General features: G+C 34.0%; 2 protein-coding genes across 2 annotated transcripts; both read right to left on the reverse strand.

Annotated features, from left to right (window-relative positions):
• Positions 1–3,247: 3,247 nt before the first annotated feature.
• On the reverse strand, positions 3,248–4,900 carry LOC133186511 (tripartite motif-containing protein 2-like). Its single transcript, XM_061321746.1, has 2 exons — positions 4,240–4,900; positions 3,248–4,005 (listed from the first exon to the last, which is right to left on the reverse strand). Exons 1-2 carry the CDS (start codon positions 4,898–4,900, stop codon positions 3,248–3,250), a joined length of 1,419 nt encoding a protein of 472 aa, XP_061177730.1.
• Positions 4,901–11,510: 6,610 nt separating this feature from the next.
• LOC133187259 (sorting and assembly machinery component 50 homolog) lies at positions 11,511–21,245 on the reverse strand. The gene is made up of 14 exons (XM_061322617.1): positions 21,185–21,245; positions 20,720–20,758; positions 18,767–18,868; positions 18,191–18,281; positions 17,689–17,792; positions 17,287–17,420; positions 16,658–16,745; positions 15,927–16,055; positions 15,595–15,666; positions 14,691–14,774; positions 13,418–13,559; positions 12,226–12,372; positions 11,997–12,138; positions 11,511–11,672 (listed from the first exon to the last, which is right to left on the reverse strand). Exons 1-14 carry the CDS (start codon positions 21,188–21,190, stop codon positions 11,627–11,629), a joined length of 1,326 nt encoding a protein of 441 aa, XP_061178601.1. The 5' UTR covers positions 21,191–21,245; the 3' UTR covers positions 11,511–11,626.
• Positions 21,246–22,832: the final 1,587 nt, after the last annotated feature.

The raw sequence follows: 22,832 nt of genomic DNA on the forward strand, positions 1-22,832 counted from the left end.
AAAATACGGACAGCTGAGGTTTTTTTTCTATTTGTTTTTGTTTGTTCGGTTTTCCTCGAATTCCATGATTATATTATCGTTTTTCAGTTTTATTGTTGAATTGTTTATTTTTTTTTTATTTGTTTGTGCGTTATAAAATTGTCTATCATGGTAGTTGATTTAAAAGTGAACTATCTCCTTTTAATTGTACTTAGACTTTCAGTTTTCTCTTTCTGTATGACAATTGGGCACTGTGAGAATACCATTTTGATATCCTGTCATACTGTATCAGAATATCACTTTTATTCAGTGAATAAATTACAGTATTTCACTGTTGAAAATGTTATAATGTGTTTTATTTGCTTACTAGTCTAAGAATACGCAATTCGTCGAACCACTGATGTGTGAGAATATCAGAAGTGCGGCAAAACTTACAATTTTCCTTCCCTTCACGATGAGTGTTTTTAAAACAAGCATTCTGAGAGTATTGCATTAGCAATAGCATTAGCCTATCGGCAGGTATAATCTGCTTCCCTTTAAAATTGAAAATGCCATAATTCTGTCAAAAATCAATGAAGTGGAATGATATGCAAACTTGATCTATAATTCATCAAGGTAAAGTCACATACTAAAAATCAGCTCAATATATGCAAGCATTTAGAAAAAAAAGTGCGGAAAACTAAGTGGGACAGACTGACAGTTAGACAGAGGGACAGACAGACAGCTAGACGGACGGACAAACTCAGAGGAAACCTATAGTCCCCTCCGGTTTCACCGGTAGGGACTAATAATCCCTGGTCTGTTATAAGATAGAGTTAATAAGCCATCCTGACGGAGACTAATAGTTATACTGCCAAAGTTTTTCCAAATATGTCGTTAAAATCCATGTTTCAATCTCGCAGTCTCTTTGCTATGACGTCACAACCGCTCAACTATGACGTCACAGCCTATGACACTGTGTTACGAAAAGACAGGTTTTTTGATATTTTTACTCGTGCTTTGCACTCGTGAAAATATCAAAATATCCTGTCCCACTCGTGAAATTGATTCCATATTCATCTACAAAACATTGAATATCATCTATCTCTACAACTCAACTTCAACACTGCAGTATTATTATATATAGGTTATACAACAGTCATAACTATTAACATTTCTTACTACACGGTGAAGGCTGCATGTGGTATGTTTTTTTTTTTCCTTTACTATAATGAAATTGATCATAAATTAACAGTAATTAAGGAATAAAGCTTATTTTATCCTATGTTATACGATATAATATGACTTGGGACAGTTTACGTTTTACAAACTGCGAAGCGGTTTATAAAATAGCGTAAACTGCCCAAGTTATGTTATATCGTATAAACATAGGTTAAAATAAGCTTCATTCCTTATAATTTTATTTCATTGTAGACAATAAGACAATTTTTCCTCCAAATTGAGCATATTTTTAAAGTAACGTCAAGCGGAGTAAAACGTTTTTGACATAACTCATTGTGACGTAGGCAACTTATGTTATACAATATAAACGAAATCTTTTATCCAATCAATGACGTCTTACAATAAAATTAAATTATTTGATTATAACAGTAATTAGCTTTGATAGCAATTACCTATGATAGCAATTATAGTTATAAAAGTAATTAGTTATAACAGTTCTCCTCTATCCTTTACTTAGGAATCTCTTTTATTAAAAAGAATAGTAGAAAGAACAGGTATGGCTGTTTAACTTTAGCTGTATTCACACTTTGCTTCATGTATTATTAATGGGAGTATTTAATGTCTAAAGGTTCTTGGTGTCCTTATCATATTCTTGTTTGCATTGCTCTTGAAATGTCTTCACTAATAAACGAGCACTTTATCAAATAAATGACATAAAAGTTATCTGCATGTAAGTGTTGCTTACTTGACGAGTTAGAGAGTGCTCATTCCTTGATGCATCATCCATGCAAGTTTTGTTCAGAAAGGCCTTATAGTTTCTTTGTAATAGACCTGCACCCAAAACATTAACCTGGTCCATATCTGGAAAATTATATCCAGCATCCGAAGCAAGTCCATTAGTGTGCATCCTTATACACCTGTATGTATCTTCCATGCAAGTTTGGTCAACATCGAGCTTACAATTACTTTAGAATGAACCTGCTCCAAAAACATTAACCTGTTCACTCATCCGGAAAATGTAGGTCAGATCCAGCATCTGAAGCAAGTCTGGTAGTGCGCATCCTTAGATGCATCACCCATGCAAGTTTGGTTAACATAGGGCTGAAAGTTACTTTAGAATGAACCTGCTCCAAAAACTTTAACCTGTTCATTCATCTGGAAAATGTAGGCCAGATCCAGCATCCGAACAAGCCTGGTAGTGAGCATCCTTAGATGTATCATCCATGCAAGTTTGGTCAACATAGGACTTATAGTTACTTTAGAATGAACCTGCTCCAAAAACTTTAACCTGTTCACTCATCCGAAAAATGCAAGTCAGATCCAGCATCCAAAGTAAGCCTGATATAGTGTGCATCCTTGGATGTATTATCCATGCAAGTTTGGTGAATATTATAGGGCTTATAGTTACTCGGAAATAAGACCTGCACCAAAAACTTTAACCTGCACAAAAAAATTTAACCTGCTCCCAAGACATTAACCTGGTCATTCCTAAGCTGAAATTGCAGCATCTGAAATCTTGACTGGTATATTGAAACACTAAAAGCGTCTTCAATGCATCTCTGATTAACGTAGGGCACAGAAAACTGCACCAAAATTTTTAACCTGGGACGCCAACGCCGACGGTATCACATAAGCTTCTTCCAATTTCGTGGAGGTGAGCTAAAAAGCTTTATTAAAGAAAATATTTTATTGCCTACTTAGATTTTTAATACCCCCAAAAAGGTCACACAATAATTTATGCGCATCAACTTGCATGATTTTTCCAATGATAAATATTATTTAAACTATTTTACGTAATATAAGATTATATTTATTGCCATGATTATATTTGGTAAAATATGATAAAGTTTAAATTGATTAACCTAAGAGATACAATGGCATCTAGAGGTAGACAAAAAGGTCAAGTTCATTGTACCGTTGCTCAATAAAATGCACACTGACTCCCAATTTTCCTTCTGATTTTGAGTCATGCTTTATGAGTACTTATCTAAAATATACTTCTCAAAAAAAAAAAATCCTTGATAAAGCTAATTTCACTAGTAACATACCTTAATTCATGTAATGAAAGCATGATCAATACATTTATCCATAAAAAAATGTTAAATGTTTATTTCATGTATTCGATGACTTTCACTTCCCCTGATAAATGTAACCCTACCCACAATCTCCCCTCACTGTCCACACTTAGTCCAATTACAGGAAAATATATTCCACAATTGATATTACTTGCAAATTTCATAATCTGTCCATTGTGATCTAGAAAATGTATACAGTTATTCATCAAATCTGTCACAATGATGTGACCCATGGAGTCTGTCACTATTTGCCTTGGACTAAATGGTTTCTTTCCTCCTGGAGGTTTGTCGTTGTATCGGAATCTTACTTTTCCTGTCCTTTCCACCACTACCACTGTGTCAACATTCATATCAGAGGCCACTATGTCTCCATTGTTGTTCTCCACCACACACACTCTATATCTTCCTCCTTGATAGATTGGACCACCATGTTCGTCTTTATCTATTTCCTGTATCACTCTCTGACCCTGGTAACGAACAATTTTACGATAATTATAATCAGTAGTGCACATACTAACTAAGATGTCCCCTGATCTGGTACAACAGAGTCCTGATGGATGCCAGCCCTCCGGGGTGGTGATCAGTGTCTCTGTCTTCCCATCTCTGACAATGTTCACAGTTCTACTGATAGCATCACTGTATATTAGTTCTTTCTGTAAAGTCACTGCAATGTCACCAGGACATTCCACACATGTACTGGTGACAATATCTTGTACAGCTCCCTGTATGTCCACAAAAGTTATCACTTTGTCCAGTCCATTAATCCAAACTTTATCGGATCCTACACAGGCTAAATTAAGTAATGTCTTAACATTTGTTGGAATTTTTTGAAATAACTTTGAATTCTTTTGATAGTTCTTTAAGAAATGAAATTTTTTTATTTGTCAGAGTGGTTAGTAATGTCTGTTTCAGTGAAGCCTTGTATTCTCCTAATTCTATGCTGAGTTCATTCCCTTGGTCTGTGTTTGTTAGAAGAGATGGTAATGATAAATCAGGTATTTGTGGAATGCTCCTGCATTCCGTCAGTTGTTGACATCAGACACAATGTTGGACTTTAAAAGGTCTTTGTTTTCTTGAACACATTGATTTATACTGGAGTTCTGGTGTCTGAGTTCGGACTGGCATGATTTTAAAGAAGTAATATGATGGTCTCTTAGTGACATGGTCAATGATCCAATTTTGTTAAAAATGTTGTCTACCTCTAGACGCCATTGTTTTCTATGATCATTGGTCTGTTTCTGTAAATCTGCATAATGGGCCGTGGATTTGGAAATTTTGTTTTCAGTGTCTATGTCCTGTGCTGTGTTCTTTTGAATAATGCCCTCAATTTCTTCAGTTTCTTCCTTAATTTTTCCTCTTTTTGAAGCTACAATATCTGAAGTGTCCACAATGTCATGACCTTTATGTTGACCAGTCAGACATTTGATGCAGACCGGTACATCACACTGTTGACAGTGGGTCTCACATCTCTGGTGGGAATGAGATGTACACTGAGGGAAAACAAGCTGTACTGTACAGTCTGTGAAAGGAACAATATTATGCTTCATGGACTTGAGGCTGTTGACATGTTTGTTGATGCAGTCTTCACACAGGCCGACTTGGCAGCTGTTACAGAATTGCTGGACAGGTTTAACACAAATGTCACAGGTTATGAATTTCTTTGTCTGAATGGTCGCAGTGGCCATTTTATGTCTACAATGTATAAATATAGCGTAGTAAAATATATTTTTCAATAATTATCATTTTTAATATGTATAACAGTACACATTTGACAGCTATACTGAGTTCTGGGTAAACAGGGACGCTTTAATTTTCAGGAAGCCATTGAATTTTTTTTTAACATCTCATCAATTTTCGTTTATTTAATGAAAAATGCTGCCAATAAACGTACAAAAAAACCTTGATAAGTATGTTAGTTATTGATATTTCATTGATAATTTTATTTTTTGACATGTTCACAACATTAAAATTATTCCTTGGTTTCAACATATAAATCGGATTGTATGGTTCGATTTAAACAGATTTTGCTAGAATAATTTAATTATCTTTTCTCATCTTTTTTCTTAAAAGAAAACCGCACCAGAAACACCAACAAAATATCGTCATGAAGATTGAAATAATTCAAATAAGCAAATCCTTGAATGGGAAGGGAAAGAAATCTAGTAAGTACAGAGATTGTCAAGCATCTTGATGAAACATTTATAATACGTACGTGGTCTAGCTATTTTCATATGTTCTTCATTTTTCGTACGACTTTCGCATGTTTTATTAATCCTTTTATCATGAATTCACTTGTCATGTGTTTTTGTTTACAGTTACCTTAGAAATGACACTCGATGTTAAAGGTTGTAAAGACTACAAAATAATTTCTCGGGCTTTACTTAGACATGTTCTCTAAGTATTTGATTTCTATGATAGTTTAAAAAAGCGTTTTTCACAAAGTCAACTGTCGTTGGGTCGTATTTCATACCCATTGTTAGAAAAGTCATAATTAATACTAATTTTAGCTACAAATAGCCCTGTTTACCAGATCAATTACATGAGGATGACCGATCAAAGTTTATTCCTTCTATGCATATGATAACTCATCTTGCGAATATTCCAAAGAGTCACATATGGTTTGATAATTAAAAGCTGTCTAAAATCACTATTATTATTTACATAAACATGTATTTTCCTCAGTAGGGACCAGGTAATTTTTATTACCAGGCTTGAACTGGTGCAAAGTATGATGGGACAGGTACTTTTTGGGGGGTATTAATGGGGCAGGAAAGCATTTTTTTTAACAAGTGAGAGAACACTTCATTGTCATGATGATATAAAAATAGTACATTGTAATTTATAATCCTTAACAAACTTAAAATTTAACTTTAAATTTAGAAAGTAAATGCTATTACAAGAAAAACAATACCAAATTAATTCAATTGCCTAACAATATCAAAAACTATATTTTTGTCTAAATCAATAGTATTGAAAATTCTTGATTATTTCCAAATGAAAATATATGATATAAATTGGCTAAGCTTTTCAAAGTTTGCACCATCAGGCGCGTAGCCAGAATAGAAATGATGTGTACGCAGAGAACGGCAGGGGGTTGGTTGGGGGGGTGGGGGTGGGGGGGGGGTTTGACCCCCCCTCCCCCAGTGTTTAAGGGCTCTGATCAGGCACGTAATATAGCTTTTGCCAGTCAGGAAAAAATTACAACTTTAAAATTTTTTTCAAGCAAGGACGAAAAAGGAAGATTGTCAAAATTCGAAGTCCTATTTCTTGTGTGTGAGGGTGTGTGTGTGTGTGTGTGTGAGGGTGTGTGTGTGAGGGTGAGTGTGTGTGTGTGTTGAAGGTGGGGGGGGGGAGGAGGTGTGTCCATCTTTCACAAACCAAATTTTTATTCATACATAACCAAATTACCATGATTTAACAATGGTGCAACAAACAGTGGGGGTCCACCCTTTCAATGTACATTTTTTCAATAGTAAAAGGTTAGGTTTTGGGAATAAATAGTGGGGAGGCTCCTCTGATATTACGTGCCTGCTGGTGAGGGCCCAGAAGCTCCGGAGTTTTACCAAATATTTCATTCATGTTCTTGAAATATAAAAATTATGCCATTAAGTTTTTGTTTAGGAAATAAAAGACTTAGTAATATTTATTGTTTTAACGAAAATTAATATTCCATGAAAACTTACTGTACATATAATTGAGGCTAAAATTTAACCGATATACTAATTGGTATCATATAATCATTCTTAACGTTTAAAAACACGTATACAATTTTTTTTTTTAAAATATCGTATTGTAAATCATACTAGTAGATCATACATTGTATCATTCTACGATGTGGCTGAAATTTATTTTTTCAAAGATCTTTTTAAAAAAATATCAATGTATGATAGAACAATGAGAAAATAATGAATGATTTATTTGGATTTGTCAGTTAGTAAATAAAAGATTTCAAATTTTATCATACAGCCATGATAATTTAAAATTTAAATCGACACAGTATGACACAGAATAATTTAAAACACGAATATTTGTTGGATGGTACTGAGATTTTTTTCTCCGAATAATTCTCTCTTTTTTCTTATCTTTTTTTCTTTTTTCTGAAAATGATATGTACGCACTTGCGTACTTGCGTATAGGCAGCTACGCGCCTGACCATGCATGATCAGAGGTATCTCTTCTATTCCTGCGACTTTAAAATGAAATATGGCTCAGTCTTCATTTAACTCATTTATTATAAATCATTTATTTTAAAAGGGTCTAAATTTAGGGAATCCCGATTGTTCACTAGCGTCATAATTTTATTAGTATTATGAATTCTGTGGAAATTTACGCCAGGCCATTAAATTGGACAAACATAAAACTGAAGACCTTGACACTTTGTCAAAATGAAAGATTACGCCAGGTCATTGGACAAACATAAAAGTGAAGACCTTGACACTTTGTCAAAATGAAAGATTACGCCAGGCCATTGGACAAACATAAAAATGAAGACCTTGACGCTATGTCAGAATGGAAGATTACGCCAGGCCATTGGACAAACATGAAAATGAAGACCTTGACGCTATGTCAGAATGGAAGATTACGCCAGGCCATTGGACAAACATGAACAGGAAGAACTTGACACTTTGTCAGAATGGAAGATTACGCCAGGTCATTGTACAAACACGAAAATGAAGACCTTGACACTTTGTCAGAATGGAAGATTACGCCAGGTCATTGGACAAACATGAAAAGGAAGACCTTGACCTATGTCAGAATGAAAGATTACGCCAGGCCATTGGACAGACATAAAAATGAAGACCTTGACACTTTGTCAGAATGGAAGATTACGCCAGGTCATTGTACAAACATGAAAATGAACACCTTGACACTTTGTCAGAATGGAAGATTACGCCAGGCCATTGGACAAACATGAAAAGGAAGAACTTGACACTTTGTCAGAATGGAAGATTACGCCAGGTCATTGGACAAACATGAAAATGAAGACCTTGACACTTTGTCAGAATGGAAGATTACGTCAGGCCATTGGACAAACATGAAAATGAAGACCTTGACACTTTGTCAGAATGGAATATTACGCCAGGCCATTGGACAAACATGAAAAGGAAGACCTTGACACTTTGTCAGAATGGAAGATTACGCCAGGTCATTGGACAAACATGAAAATGAAGAACTTGACACTTTGTCAGAATGGAAGATTACGCCAGGTCATTGGACAAACATAAAAATGAAGACCTTGACACATTGTCAGAATGGAATAAAAGTATCAGATGGGTGTTAAACTCTCGCATTAAGCGACTGAGGGGCAATATAAAAATCATCTATCCTTCTGTCTTCAATAATTCAGAAGTGAAAAATGTTTAAGATATTACACGATCTGTATGTACTGGTTCCAGCAGACAAAGCAGGTAACAATATTGTCTTTGTATTTTAGTGGAACTGGGATTTAATTTTACAATTGGTAACCCAATTTGTACCCATAGCTCCCTTTTAAAGGAGGAAAATCTTCAAAATAATATGTCGGTTTTAAATATTTTTAATAATCCCAACAACTAAAATGAATTTGAATTACCATACCTGTACTGGATTTCTAAACTTCAAATAAATCCTTACAAACAAGGATACATATGGGTTCCAGTAGATGTTCTACAAGCCTCTTTCTTTACTCCTCACTAAAATATTAACTGTTATGAAGGAAAAACTTCAGGAGTACTGTGCAACAATATATTTGAGAAGTGGTGTAAATGTGGATACTTAAAAACTTCAAGGAACTCTTGGAAAATTTGAAATCACAAAATTTTACCAAAATCAATAACATCAAAACGTACGACTTTTTTTAAAACACTTCATACAGCAATTCACCACAATAAATTGAAACCCGTGCTTTTTGACATCACAGACAACTGCATTTTCGAAAAAAAATGGAACTCGTAAATTTACTTACCTTATCACTTATCATTTGAAAAATTATTTTGTGAACAAACATTCTTATTGTACACACACATTAAAAAGATGCTTGAGTTTCTGATTGACAATATCTACATGTATGTAGTTTTTGGAGATCAGGTCTTCCAACAATCTGTTGGAATCCCCATGATACCAACTTCGCCCTATTATAAGCAGGACTATTTTTGCATTCATATGAAGCAGAATTTATTCAAAATCTTATACATGAGAAGGAGAAAACACTTGCTGTGGCCTTCAACTCGAAATTTAGATATATCGACGACGTTTTATCAATTAATAATATTTACTTTCATTCACAGAGTCTGACACATCTGTTTCATATTTGGATATTTTACTAGAAAAAGACAACAAAACTTTATGATAAACATGATGACTTCAACTTTTCTATCTTCAACTTCCCTTACTTGTGTAGCAATATACAATTATCACCTGCATATGGGATTTATGTCTCCCAGTTGATTCGACACGCTAGAGCAAACTGTACGTACTAACAATTTCTAAAAAGAGGCAAGCTACAGACAAACAAGTTGATAAAACAAGAATATCAACAGCCTTATTCAAAGTCATCATTTGGCAAGTTCTATGGTCGATACAATGACCTTGTCAGCAAATACAATATATCGTTAAGTCGAATGCTATCTGACGTTTTTCATGCTAATTGTGAGGCCATTATTTGCACATTGAATTGTCTACGGATTTTTCCGTTATTACCCGATCATGACAAGGATCACAAGGCGGGTGTGTCCGGTCGGCAGGGAATGGTTAATCCTTCGTGGCACCTGCTCCCGATCTGTATTGTTTGGATTGACTTAATATTTCAATTTTGTACTGTTTCAATGGACATTTGAGCTGGATATCTGTTCGGTATCTCCATATTTGATTCTTATGAAAGCAGAATACTGGTATCCAAGATCAAATGTAACAATTAACTAGTGTGAACCGTTTTGCTCTTCCATCAATGTTGTAACATATGAACCAATAATACATCTAAACAATTTACATACTTTCACCAACCGTATACGAATAATTGATAATAATTGTCAATGGATTTTTCCATTATTCTCGATCATGACAAGGAGCACACGGCCAGTGTGACAGGTCGGCAGGGGATGCTCACTCCTGTGAGTACCTGATCCCACCTCTGATCATTTTAGAGGTCCGTGTTTGCTCTGCTCTTGATTTGTATTGTTTTAATGGACTTTGAGCTTGAATACTGTTTGTTATCTCCATATTTCATACACAAGTCCTTCTTAGTAAAGCAAAATTGTAATCAAGATCAAACTATCCCTTTGTTTCTCAGTAGCTACATTGTGATGAATTTCTATTTCTTTGCGTTGTTCCGTTGTAGCCAATCTGTTGATGATAAGAACAGATGAGCCAAACATGGTAGGTACTGTGAGTGATACCTGAATAAAGTCTTAAGTGCCTGAAATAGTCTTTCAGGAAAGTCGAAGCAGAGCATCCCCTCGCAAAAGACCACATCAATCCTGATACTTCCATAATTTCCTTTATGCACATACACACACAAGCATCTCTCTAACTTCGTTGCAAGGTAATAAAGTAAGGACAATCTCCTAATTTTTTTTTACCAGTTTTTAACCTTTTTTAAAATCAGAATAAAACATTATCTATTAAGGCTGCACAATAATATCGATATTCCGGTATATTGCGAATCGTTAGCAAAAAATATCGTATTGCTATACGTTTTTCCAGTACCGATATACCGGCAAAATGATTGGGCTTTAGATTTATGAAGAAAAATATGAAATTTAAGATGTCAGAAACGTTTTCAATCGTGCCAAACACTACAAAACGGTAAAGGTTTCTGTGGTATGGTTGCATTTCGTTGCCAAACTGTAGTGAATTCAACTAGAGTTTTTTTGTCACAACATATTTATAACAGTTTCATACACTCTGCTCATAAATAGAGGTTAATAAAATAAGAAAAGAGCATTTTACTGTTATTAAAAATATTGCAATACATATTACAATACAGTTCCAAATATCGCAATGTATCGCAATACAAAATTTCCAACTGATGCTCAGCCCTATTATCTATTTCTATTTACTATGTCAACATAATCCATGATAAATACCTATGTTTATTGAGGTAGTCTACTGGTGTATTTTCTGTTGAGAGAGAATGGGGAGGAGAGTGAGAGGATGCATGCCCTAAATCCATTTTGGTTTTGGGATAAAAATCTGTTGGTTTTGGGATAAAAATCTGATAGTCATTAAAAGCAACATATCTGTACTATTGGGTAAGGGTTAGGGTTAGAAGAGACGATTTTTTTTCAGCAATTTTGATTTAGCCATCAAAAGAACATGTATGAAGTATTTATTTTATTTTTTTCTTCTGTGGTACTCAATCACACACAATAATGTTAACACACAGTATGCTGTCATGTCACATGATGTTTTGTAGGTCACATGATCACAAGTTATCACATAAAGGTAACTCCTATTCCAAACTGCAGGCCTGGATTTACACTAAAAATTAATAAAAAAAAAAAATTAATCAATCCAAAATATTGATTGTCCTACAAAAAAATGTATTAACTGTCAGTAGTTATAGATTAGAAATAATTAGGAAGAAGTTTCTGCATAAAATACTGGTGAACATCGAGATGAAAATATTCGCTAGCCTTGACAGTCACCACAAGGTCATGCTGCCTACTTTTATGAAACTAATGTGGTCCCTATTGGCTCTTGGGGTCAGTGTTTGTACAAAGTTGACCACTTAAACTACATGATGAGGCTTGATTTATGTATGTTTTGCCTAATTGTAAAACTAATTGTTATTGACTCTATTACCTATCTCCGCTCTGGGCCCGTAGTGGTACTACATAATTCAGTTCCAGTCGTGCCACGTTCCCCATCATCAGCACAATCCCTGCTCCGTAGGCTAATCGGAACTCCTCTGACAAACCCTTAATGTTCTCCAGGAAAGACTTATCTGTAACCAGGATTTATTACAAGCAATGAACTCATGTACATGTATAAAGTGTTCTACAAGAGCCTCAAATATACATGTATTCCTGACCTGTTTGTATGTTATAGACGTTTCCGGCATTGATAAAGAAATGTGTACGGAAAAAGTCCCCAAATCCCCCTTTTCCAGGTCTGAATGGTAGCGGTGTGTACAGGTGGAGTCCGGCAGCCCAGTAAGTGTCGCCACCAAGGGCATTTCCTGTTAATTACAGAGAAAATAATAATTAATGCTAAGATGACCATACTGAACCCGGACAAAAGGCAAGAAAAAAAAATTCAGACGAAAATGAGAATAAATAACTATTCATAAGGTATATTGCAAGTACCCACTAATTCATGATTTTTTCAATTTGCAGACCTACTTAGCATTTCATTATCGATGTTTATTTTCATTGTATCTCTACAAATTTAATAACATGTTAATCTTTTCTGTGATACAAATTTTATGCAGAATTTTAAACAAAATTGTGGACAGATCTTTATTTCATTGCACAGCCTTAGATAAATACATGTAATAAACAGCCTTAGATAGATAATTACAGCCTTAGATAGATAATTTACAGCCTTACATGAATAATAAACAGCCTTAGATAGATACATGTAATTACAGCCTTAAATAGATAATTACAGCCTTAGATAGATAATATACAGCTTTAGATAGATAATTTACAGCCTTAGGGAGATAATTTACAATCTTAGATAGATAATTTACAGCCTTAGGTAGATAATTTACAATCTTAGATAGATAATTACAGCCTTAGATAATTAACATCCTTAGGTAGATAATATAGAGCCTTAGACAGATAATTTACAATCTTAGACAGATAATGTACAATCTTAGATAGATAATTTACAATCTTAGATAGATAATTTACAGCCTCAGACAGATAATTTACAATCTTAGATAGATAATTTAAAGCCTTAGATAGATAATTTACAGCTTTAGATAATTTACAGCTGGGCATTCTGAAATACTGTAGATTCCTCATTTTAAGGGAATACTTAATATCGCGAAATGACTTATACATGTCAAATCGCGAGTTCATGAAAATGCAAATGGGCATTTGATCAATAGATTTTACATATATTTCAGCACCATTAAAATAAAAGCAATTTATTTTATTTTGGGGTGGTGCTTCTCGTGAAGTTAAGCAATAATTAATTTCTTGAGTAAGTTTAGAAATCTACAGTACCTAATCATACTAACTCACACATACAATTATTAAGTTCCTTATGAACCCTACCTTCACTGTGAGGACCGACACCCTTTGCGTTGAATCCTCGGAGGGTTAAAGGCCCCCCTAGGAAGAACCGGTCATTGATGCGTATTTCTGTGTTTGGATTGGGGTTCTTCATAATTCCTCCCAATAATGATAACTGTACGACCTGAGTAGAGGTAAAAAATTACTCACAATAATAACTGTACAACCTGAATAGAGGTCAAAGATAACTCCCAATAATGATAACTGTATGACCTGAATAGAGGTCAAAAATTACTCACAATAATGATAATTGTACGACCTGAATAGAGGTCAAAAATCACTCCCAATAATGATGACTGTATGACCTGAATAGAGGTCAAAAATTACTCACACTAATGAGAACTGTATGACCTGAATAGTGGTCAAAAATTACTCCCAATCATGATGACTGTATGACCTGAATTGAGGTCAAAAATTACTCCCAATCATGATGACTGTATGACCTGAATTGAGGTCAAAAATTACTCCCAATAATGATGACTGTATGACCTGAATAGAGGTCAAAAATTACTCCCTATAATGATAACTGCATGACCTGAAAAGAGGTCAAAGATTACTCCCAATAATGATAACTGTATGACCTGAATAGCGGTCAAAAATTACTCCCAATAATGATGACTGTATGACCTGAATAGAGGTCAAAAATTACTCACACTAATGAGAACTGTATGACCTGAATAGTGGTCAAAAATTACTCCCAATCATGATGACTGTATGACCTGAATTGAGGTCAAAAATTACTCCCAATAATGATGACTGTATGACCTGAATAGAGGTCAAAAATTACTCCCTATAATGATAACTGCATGACCTGAAAAGAGGTCAAAGATTACTCCCAATAATGATAACTGTATGACCTGAATAGCGGTCAAAAATTACTCCCAATAATGATAACTGCATGACCTGAATAGAGGTCAAAAATTACTTCCAATAATGATAACTGTATGACCTGAATTGAGGTCAAAAGTTAGATGAATGATAAATAATAATATCCTTTAAAAGAAAAAAGAAGTAATATCAGATTTTTATAGCTTATCATTGTTTCATCATTGCAAAAATGTTATGTGAAAACAAACTCTGTGTGCTTGATCAAGGAAGATACAAAAAAGAACTAGTTGTCCATAGTTTTAATTTCAAATTTTCTTATTTTTAAAGTTAAATGATAATTAGAAATAAGAATATCAAGTGCCCATGTAAAAGTTAAAATCTCAATCACAAACAAGTTTATGGGTCTCTTTCATGTTTGTTTTCTTACTGTGTCTAGTATAAGTTTCTTGTTGAGCTGAAGTTCCATATCATGTTTGAAGAATTCTACATTTCCTCCCAGACCTGCAAATTCCTAAAAGTACACCAATACCTTCTAATGAAAAAAACATGTTTAAAAGTGTCCCTGACAATGCACTTGATCATGTCCCTTATAAAAATCTTGAAATTTCATTGGTCGAGAAGAATACTGTACATAAAACCATATCATGTTGCCTCCTGACATGAAATTGTTCCAGAGGTGTTTACCCTATTTTGCAGTAATTAAAATGTCTGCAGTTTGAGTTTTTTATCCATAATTTTGAGTTGACAATACCTTGGCTTAATTTGTTTAATGTCATTTGATAACATTAGGAGATATATTTGTAAATGATTTTCAGCAGTTATGCTATCATCTTTCAGTATGTCAAATGAGCATCAGTTGACATCAGGATGTGAGCCATGGCTACAGAACAGGCTGAAACTTTGTTAACAAATCACTGACAGGATAATTTTTGAAGTAAACACTCAGAGGTTTAATAGGGAAACATATTTGGTCCTTAAAAAAAAGAAATATTGGGATTGCATGGTCTACTCCTTGCCTAAAATGCATTTTTTCAAGGACCTCATATATATCCCTATTACCCCACTAAGTCTCCACATGAGGAATAGTATATATGTAATTATTAAATAATGATTCTGTTTTCATCCAAGGTATTATTGACACTGACCATGGATAAAACCTTCTTATTTTGCAGTTTTGTACTACAAATATCAGTTTTCTGTCTTAGACATTAATGATATAATCACTTCTAATTAGGAAAAAATTTTTTTTGTATATTTACTCAAGCTGAAACATCTGAATGGATAGATGGATAGATGTAATTTTGATAATCTTGATTAAAATACACCAATACCTGTTCCATTTTAAAGAGAGAACCTTGGCTGGGTAAGATAGGGCTGTCTCTCTCATCTCGTGTCAGCTGGTGCTAAACAGAAACAAAACACTTGTAAAAGTATACATACATATCAAATTTGTATCAAATCATCATTGGTGCTAAACACAAACGAGACACTGGTAACAGTATAGACACTATTAATAACATCAGAGATGATAATTTTGATAGAAATTCAAGGCAGAAAATAAAATTATATTATGTAATACACAGCATGGTTAAATCATAATTTGGGCTTTATATGCACTGACTTTGTATGCATTCCTCAGACAGAGTGACCAGAGCTATCTTACTTTTATGCTAGACTTTAGTGAGTGGCCGGCCTGTTCTCTGACGGTAAAGGATGTTGTTCTGTTGAGCGCTCTCAGGTCCCTCCAAACCCCCTCCCATCGCAGACAGTGGTCCCCTAGATTGGAGGGAAACTACAGAAACAAGAAAATATAAATGGCACAACTGCAGAAAATTTTATAATTAAAGATTGTTATCAGAAAAGTTTTGAAGATTATAAGGGAAACATTTTTTGAAGAACACCTACGACAGATATTTTATTGTTCTTAATATTTTATATATAAAATTATATAAAATTTTATTTACAAAACTTTTGATAGTTAGAGAGGCATAGCACACTTAGTATACAACACAGCCTACAACATAGCCCAGAGTCTCCAGTTCTAGTCCCCCAAATTCCAGTTATTTTTAGTCCAATGTAGAAAAAATAAATCCTTATGTTCACCTGGAAAGTCAAGTGCAGGTGAAAATAACATAGTATTTTTACTACACTGTTGATCTCACCAATCAGAGAGCCAGGAATTATTCAATTGTAAGATTCTCTAGCTGCAAAAGTGAAATTTTTCCTGAAAGGGAGGAGCAAAGTCATGTCTCAAGAATATTTGATACAAGGCTTTTGTCTCACAGAAACAGCCGCGAGAATTATTACTGATGTACAGTGGGTAAGTTTAATTTCTCTACATATACTTGAATGACTCTTACACACTACTAAGTACAGGTGCTTTAATTCACTCACTGTGAAGTCCATATTTAGACCTCTACAGGTTTCTTTGAATCCACTCCACGGATACTCCAGGTTCATTTTATACACAGATGAAGAAAACCTGTAAATAATGCAGTACTGTACACAATAAAAATCATAAACAAGGATAGAAGATGATGAACTGATTTGACTGAATATTAACACAAGTATAAACAACTGTCTTACTTTGAAAATTATGAACACATTTCAAACAGGCTCAAGATTTTTTTGTGCCATTTAATTTTATTCTGGGGATTCCTTGCCAGCGTCATGTAAAATTTAGTGTGGGGATCCCATACCTGATATCAGGGTTACCATTCAGTGTGTCTAATTATAGTGTGGGGATCCCTTACCTGATATCAGGGTTACCATTCAGTGAGTCTAATTATAGTGTGGGGATCCCTTACCTGATATCAGGGTTACCATTCAGTGAGTCTAATTATAGTGTGCAGATCCCATACCTGATATCAGGGTTACCATTCAGTGAGTCTAATTATAGTGTGGGGATCCCTTACCTGATATCAGGGTTACCATTCAGTGAGTCTAATTATAGTGTGGGGATCCCTTACCTGATATCAGGGTTACCATTCAGTGTGTCTAATTATAGTGTGGGGATCCCTTACCTGACATCAGGGTTACCATTCAATGGTTTGCTGAAGCGGAAAACCCCACCATGGTCCCCTTTAAGACTTTTGTTGTATTCCAACCTCACATTCTCAGCTCGGCCAAAGGTGTTGGGCATCTGTAAACTGCCCACCTGGAAATATAAGAGTCCATTAGAGCCTTGTCTTGCTAGTATACATTCATGGGTTTTCCATTACAACTACATAAATCAAGAAATACATCAATGACAAATGAACTTGATAAATGTCTCATTTGCTCTGAGATAGGCCAAGGGTCAAACACACATTTGTAAATTGACTGATTCAGTGCCTCAGACTCTTGAATAAAGTTTTATTTTCAAAGTTTATTGGTACAAGAAATAAACTTTTATGTTTAAAGCATAATAAATATGATAATCCTACCATTGTGGCATTGTTGTCACCACCAAATGTGGCATGTACACCACCACCAAACCACCGCTTCTCCTTCACATCAAAAACCACATTGTATTTGTCATCTCCATCCACTGTGATCAAAGATATTTCCTTCTTAATCAGCCAACAAATATATGTAGATGTAAATTATATATTAAAAACCAACATTTATTCGCGTGCGAGAAATATTCACGAGTTTCGCAACCTACTTTAACTCACAAATATTAATCATCATCAACCATTTATTTTGCTTTGTATTTATAGAGAATGTTCCCTAATTCGTGAAAATTAATCGTCGCAGACTGATTTCAAACTGACGAATCGCGAATAAAAGACGACGTGAATAAAAGTTGGTTTACATACATTAAACAAATAATTCACTCATCAACTCTGTCTTTCCATATTTCTTTTAACCACTAAAGAAATAAACTGAAAAGACTTGAAGCAGCTTAATACAAAACACTACAGAAAACTGAAGACGTGAGTGTACCATTTTTAGCTGTATCTATGTTGACTTGAACTGATCTGAAGATGTCTAGTCTTCTAAGGTCAATCTTGGCAGCCTGACACAAAACCAGCATCTACAAACAGGTCAGAAGATCATAGTTTAGACTTTTAGGGTAAGAACTTTTAAGTATCAGAAACTTGTTTTTTTATCCTGTTTTTAGGAAATGGTCCTTAAAATTTATTTTCCGGGAATGAATTACATTCAAATTGAACTTTCAAATTACGAAAGAATAACATAAACATTCATGAGAAAAAAAACCAACAATGCAGCAAATATCAGTGCACAAAATAAAAAGATTTTAAATGAAGTTATAAGTACAGTAAAACTCCAGTTAAATGCTTTTAATGAATGAATTCACGCTTATTGTAAAATGGTTTATGTAGTTTTAAAACATGGTACATTATTGTTATCATTATTGAATATAATGAATTACTTTCATAACAAATCAAAATTTTTTGTTCCTGTCACTTTATGAAAAGTGTGTTTTACTGCTACTGAATCCTTGATAAGAGAAAATTTACTTACAAGTGAATTTGTAATTTCTATTATTTATTTTACCTCTGCAACATTTTCTGCTTGAAAAATATTTGCTAATTTCTTCTTAACAAATTCATCCTTTGTCTTGTTAAGGCCTTGTACAATAATTTTATTAACACGGGCCTGAAAGAAAAGAAAAACATGACAATAAATGAATTACATGTATGCCAATGGAAATGATTAAGATGTGCACATCAGGTGTTGAGATGTCAAAGGCAGCTTCACCAATTTAATTATTATGGACCTTTAATTTGTAAATGGGGCATAGATGATCCTGGGGGTTGTACAATGTGCAGCTTTGTCAGATAAAAGTGCATTCTAACAACAAATAAATATGAACTTTAGCATGAAAAAAGTAAAGATAATAAACAACAATCAATCTCATAAATCCTATATATAAAATGTATTGTAAACAGCTCGGGCAGAAACACTGGAAACACTAGAGGTATGATCAGGTGACTAGGCATAAGAATCCCTGTCAAATATGCTATCAGCCCTCTGTATTTACAATATGGTAAAAGGAGTAATCCATAGTCCAAATTAGCATAAAAACAATGGCCTAACAATTGGTATGAAACCTGCAAGTCAAATTTTGTCTCATTTATAGGCTGTATTTGCAAAATAGTTCATTAAAACAACCACAGTGTATGCCAATGTCCTGACCTTATGGGAATCTGTTGAAACTGAAAGCACAGTAATATCAACTCATTCGTCAGCAGTCTTTCACCATTTAAAAGTTGAATGAACTCAGAGCTTGGTCTTGCAAATGTTTACCAAATCAGTTGTGAGACATATATAAAAACCATGATATGCAAGTAATAGTGGAATATTACTACATTACCTACATATACAGGAGAAGTTGACAATGGAAAAGCTGAAGTCCTCTGAGAAAAATCTAATAAATATCTAGATTTGATTAAGATATTAGGTGGACATTTACCATGTTTACCAAACTTTTATTGCCGACTTTTACCAAACATTAATTGCCAATAATGGTATGCCGTCTTGGATCAAATTGTAAAATCAACGAAAAATTATGTTTGTTTAATTTTAAAATTTCATTTTTAAAAAAGTAGACCTTGGCACCATATAAAAGGTATATAAAAGTGCTTTTATTTCTTTAAATTGTGAATACTGTTTTTCTAAACTTTTATCTTCACTAATAACATAATACTACTATCATTCTAGTAACAGCGTGTCACTTTGTTTAATCAAGCTTGATAAAGTTTAACATGTTGATTACCATATTACTCATCAATTGGATGTTTGATTTCAATGAAAGCAATACTACTTTGCATATGAAATACAGAACCCAGCTATACTGACCAATCGTATTGAATGATTGTTCACGAGAATGCAGTAAACAATAATCACATGTGGACAGGCAAAGCAAGTTTTAATCCTTATAATGACGACATTGATCGCTATATACATGTAGTATATAGTAGCAGAGTATAGCCTTACTTATTTCATGCTTTAAATTTTCTCATACGTACATGTATTAACTCCATTCGTTCAAATCACAACAAATATGACACATACTATTTTGAGGACAGAAAACGGGCTTTGACTGACCATGTGTTGCTGCTGACTGCCGCACTGGTAAACAATCATTCAATATGATTGGCCAGTGTTATCGGGGTATTGTTGGATTCTGTGTTTCTTATGCAAAGTGGCTTTGATTTCATTCAAATCAAGCATCCAATCGATGAGTAATATGGTAATCAATTTGTGAAACTTTAGCACACTTGATCAAACAAAGTGACACGCTGTTATTGGAATGATAGTATTTCCTTTTCACCCTATTGAAATTTACTTTCCTCTACTTTTTTATATCTTTTAACCAGCTGCGCACCCTATTCAGAATACTCAATATTTGAGGGCGTATAGTATTGAGAGATAGAGACAGATAAAACTAATTTTGAAAAATAATTAAAAATTAGCCTCAAATTAAACCATGGTTTTGATACTTACAGGGATTTCACCAAGGGGTGAATCGTCTATCACCATCCCCTAAAATGACAAGAAAATCAAATAGTAAAGTATGAGAATGGCATCAAAAATATTTGTCATATTGTCTTCAAGTATTAAGTTAAAACCCTAAATGAACATTGATACGTAGTTTTCAACCAAAATATATTCTTTGGAGAAGTGGTCGATGGTCGAAATATCCGTAATTTATTCCCAAGTGATATCAGTAGATAGCTATTGACGGGCTAATTTGGTGTATAGATATACATTTTAAAATCTCAAATGTAAATTTTTATGTGTACGATTTCCATTGATCTGATGCCCTGGGCAGAGACAATCCTCTTCGACACCAAGGACAAACCGGTTTTAATAACTTTAGGAAAATACCGTAAGATGTATTTGCAACGAACTGTAAAACACTATATTGACACTTAACTAAATAAATTTCTTTGTGATAAATGTAAATACCTTCATTGGTAAAATCTAGAAGATCAAAAAACCTGTGTCAAAATGAAAGTCACCAAAAATTCGGGTTAAATTTTAACAGGAAGTATTATTTTGACGCTAATTGTAAGTCCATCTTTGATAACTTAATAAGTTCCGGAAAAACTGGAACACCATGGGGACTTGTTTTCCGGATTCTTAAATGTAAAATAAAAAAATGAAATTTTGAATCTACTTAAAATTCACTTAAAAACTGTTACAATAAAAATTCTTACACTTCCAGACAAGAAATACCATGTTTAAAAAATACGTAAAACACCTAAATAAACTATGTATATAACTAGATAAAATATATGTAGATAACGAACAGTATTCAGGCTCAAAAGTCCATCAAACAATACAAAATAAGAGCAGAGCAAACACGGACCTCCAAACATCAGAGGTGGGATCAGGTGCCATGGAGGAGTGAGCATACCCTGCCGACCGGTCACACCCGCCGTGTGCTCCTTGTCATGATCAGGAAATAACGGAAAAATCCGTCGACAATTCAGTGTGTAAATAATGGCCTAACAATTTCTATGAAAAACGTCAGTCAGCATTTGACTCAATGATAAATTGTATTTGCTGACAAGGTCATTGTATCGACCAAAGAACTTACGAAATGATTACTTTAAACGAGACAGCTGATATTCTTGTTTCATCAACTTGTTTGTCAATAATTTACTTCATTTTAGAAATTGTACATACGTAGAGCATGCTCTTGCGTATCGAATCAACTGAGAGATATATACCCCGTATGCAGTTGATGAAGGTATATTGCTGCATAAGTAAGGGAAGTTGACGATTGAAAAGTTAAAGTCATCACGTTTGTCATAAAGTTTTGTTGTTAGATGATCATTAATGTTTTTTTCTAATAAAATATCCAAATATGAAACAGATGTGTCAGACTCTGTGGTATCTTTTATCTCAAGCTCACCGGTATATTACCTGTCGACATAAGAATGGAAATAACCATAATGATTGTTAATTGACAAAACGTCGTCGATATATCTAAATGTCGAGTTGAAGGCCACAGCAAGTGTTTTCTTCTTTTCACGTACAAGATTTTGGACAAATTCTGCTTCATATGAATACAAAAAAAGGTCTGCTAATAACGGGGCGCAATTGGTACCCATGGGAATTCCAATAGATTGTTGGAAGACCTGGTCTCCAAAAACCACATAGATATTGTCAATCAGAAACTCAAGCACCTTTTTAATGTCAACTTCAGAGTACTTGTGTGTACAATCAGAATGTTTTATAACAAAATAATTTTGCAAATGACCAATGACAAGGTAAGTAAATTTACGAGTTCCATTTTTATTGAAAAAGCAGCTGTCAATGATATCAAAAAGTCTGGACTTAAATTTATCCTGGGGAATGGTGTATAAAGTTGAAAAGTCGTAAGTTTTTAAGCTGTTGGTTTTGGTAAAATCTTGTGATTTCAAATTTTCCAAAAGTTCCTTGGAATTTTTAAGTATCCACATCTGATTTACACCACTTCTCGGACATATTGTTGCTCAGTACTCTTGAAGTTTCTCCTTCACTCCTTCACTAGATGTGGTACCCGGTACGTTTTTTATGTAAGGATTTTTATATACCCCTATTATAAGAATCTGGTATAGGTCTATTT

This window comes from Saccostrea echinata, unplaced genomic scaffold, assembly GCF_033153115.1.
Source record: "Saccostrea echinata isolate AGI-Se365-2 ecotype Australia unplaced genomic scaffold, CSIRO_AGI_Sech_v1 ptg000014l, whole genome shotgun sequence".
NCBI classification, from domain to species: domain Eukaryota; kingdom Metazoa; phylum Mollusca; class Bivalvia; order Ostreida; family Ostreidae; genus Saccostrea; species Saccostrea echinata.

Excerpts from the sequence above, each read along its gene's own strand:
- LOC133186511 (XM_061321746.1), bottom strand. The coding sequence starts at position 4,900 with ATGGCCACTGCGACCATTCAGACAAAGAAATTCATAACCTGTGACATT. Across the intron at positions 4,006-4,239 it reads TGTGTCTGATGTCAACAACT|CCTGTGTAGGATCCGATAAA; the intron begins GACGGAATGCAG and ends TACTTAATTTAG.
- LOC133187259 (XM_061322617.1), bottom strand. Across the intron at positions 17,793-18,190 it reads CATAGATACAGCTAAAAATG|TGGATGGAGATGACAAATAC; the intron begins GTACACTCACGT and ends CTTTGATCACAG. Across the intron at positions 14,775-15,594 it reads CTCTCTTTAAAATGGAACAG|GAATTTGCAGGTCTGGGAGG; the intron begins GTATTGGTGTAT and ends GTGTACTTTTAG.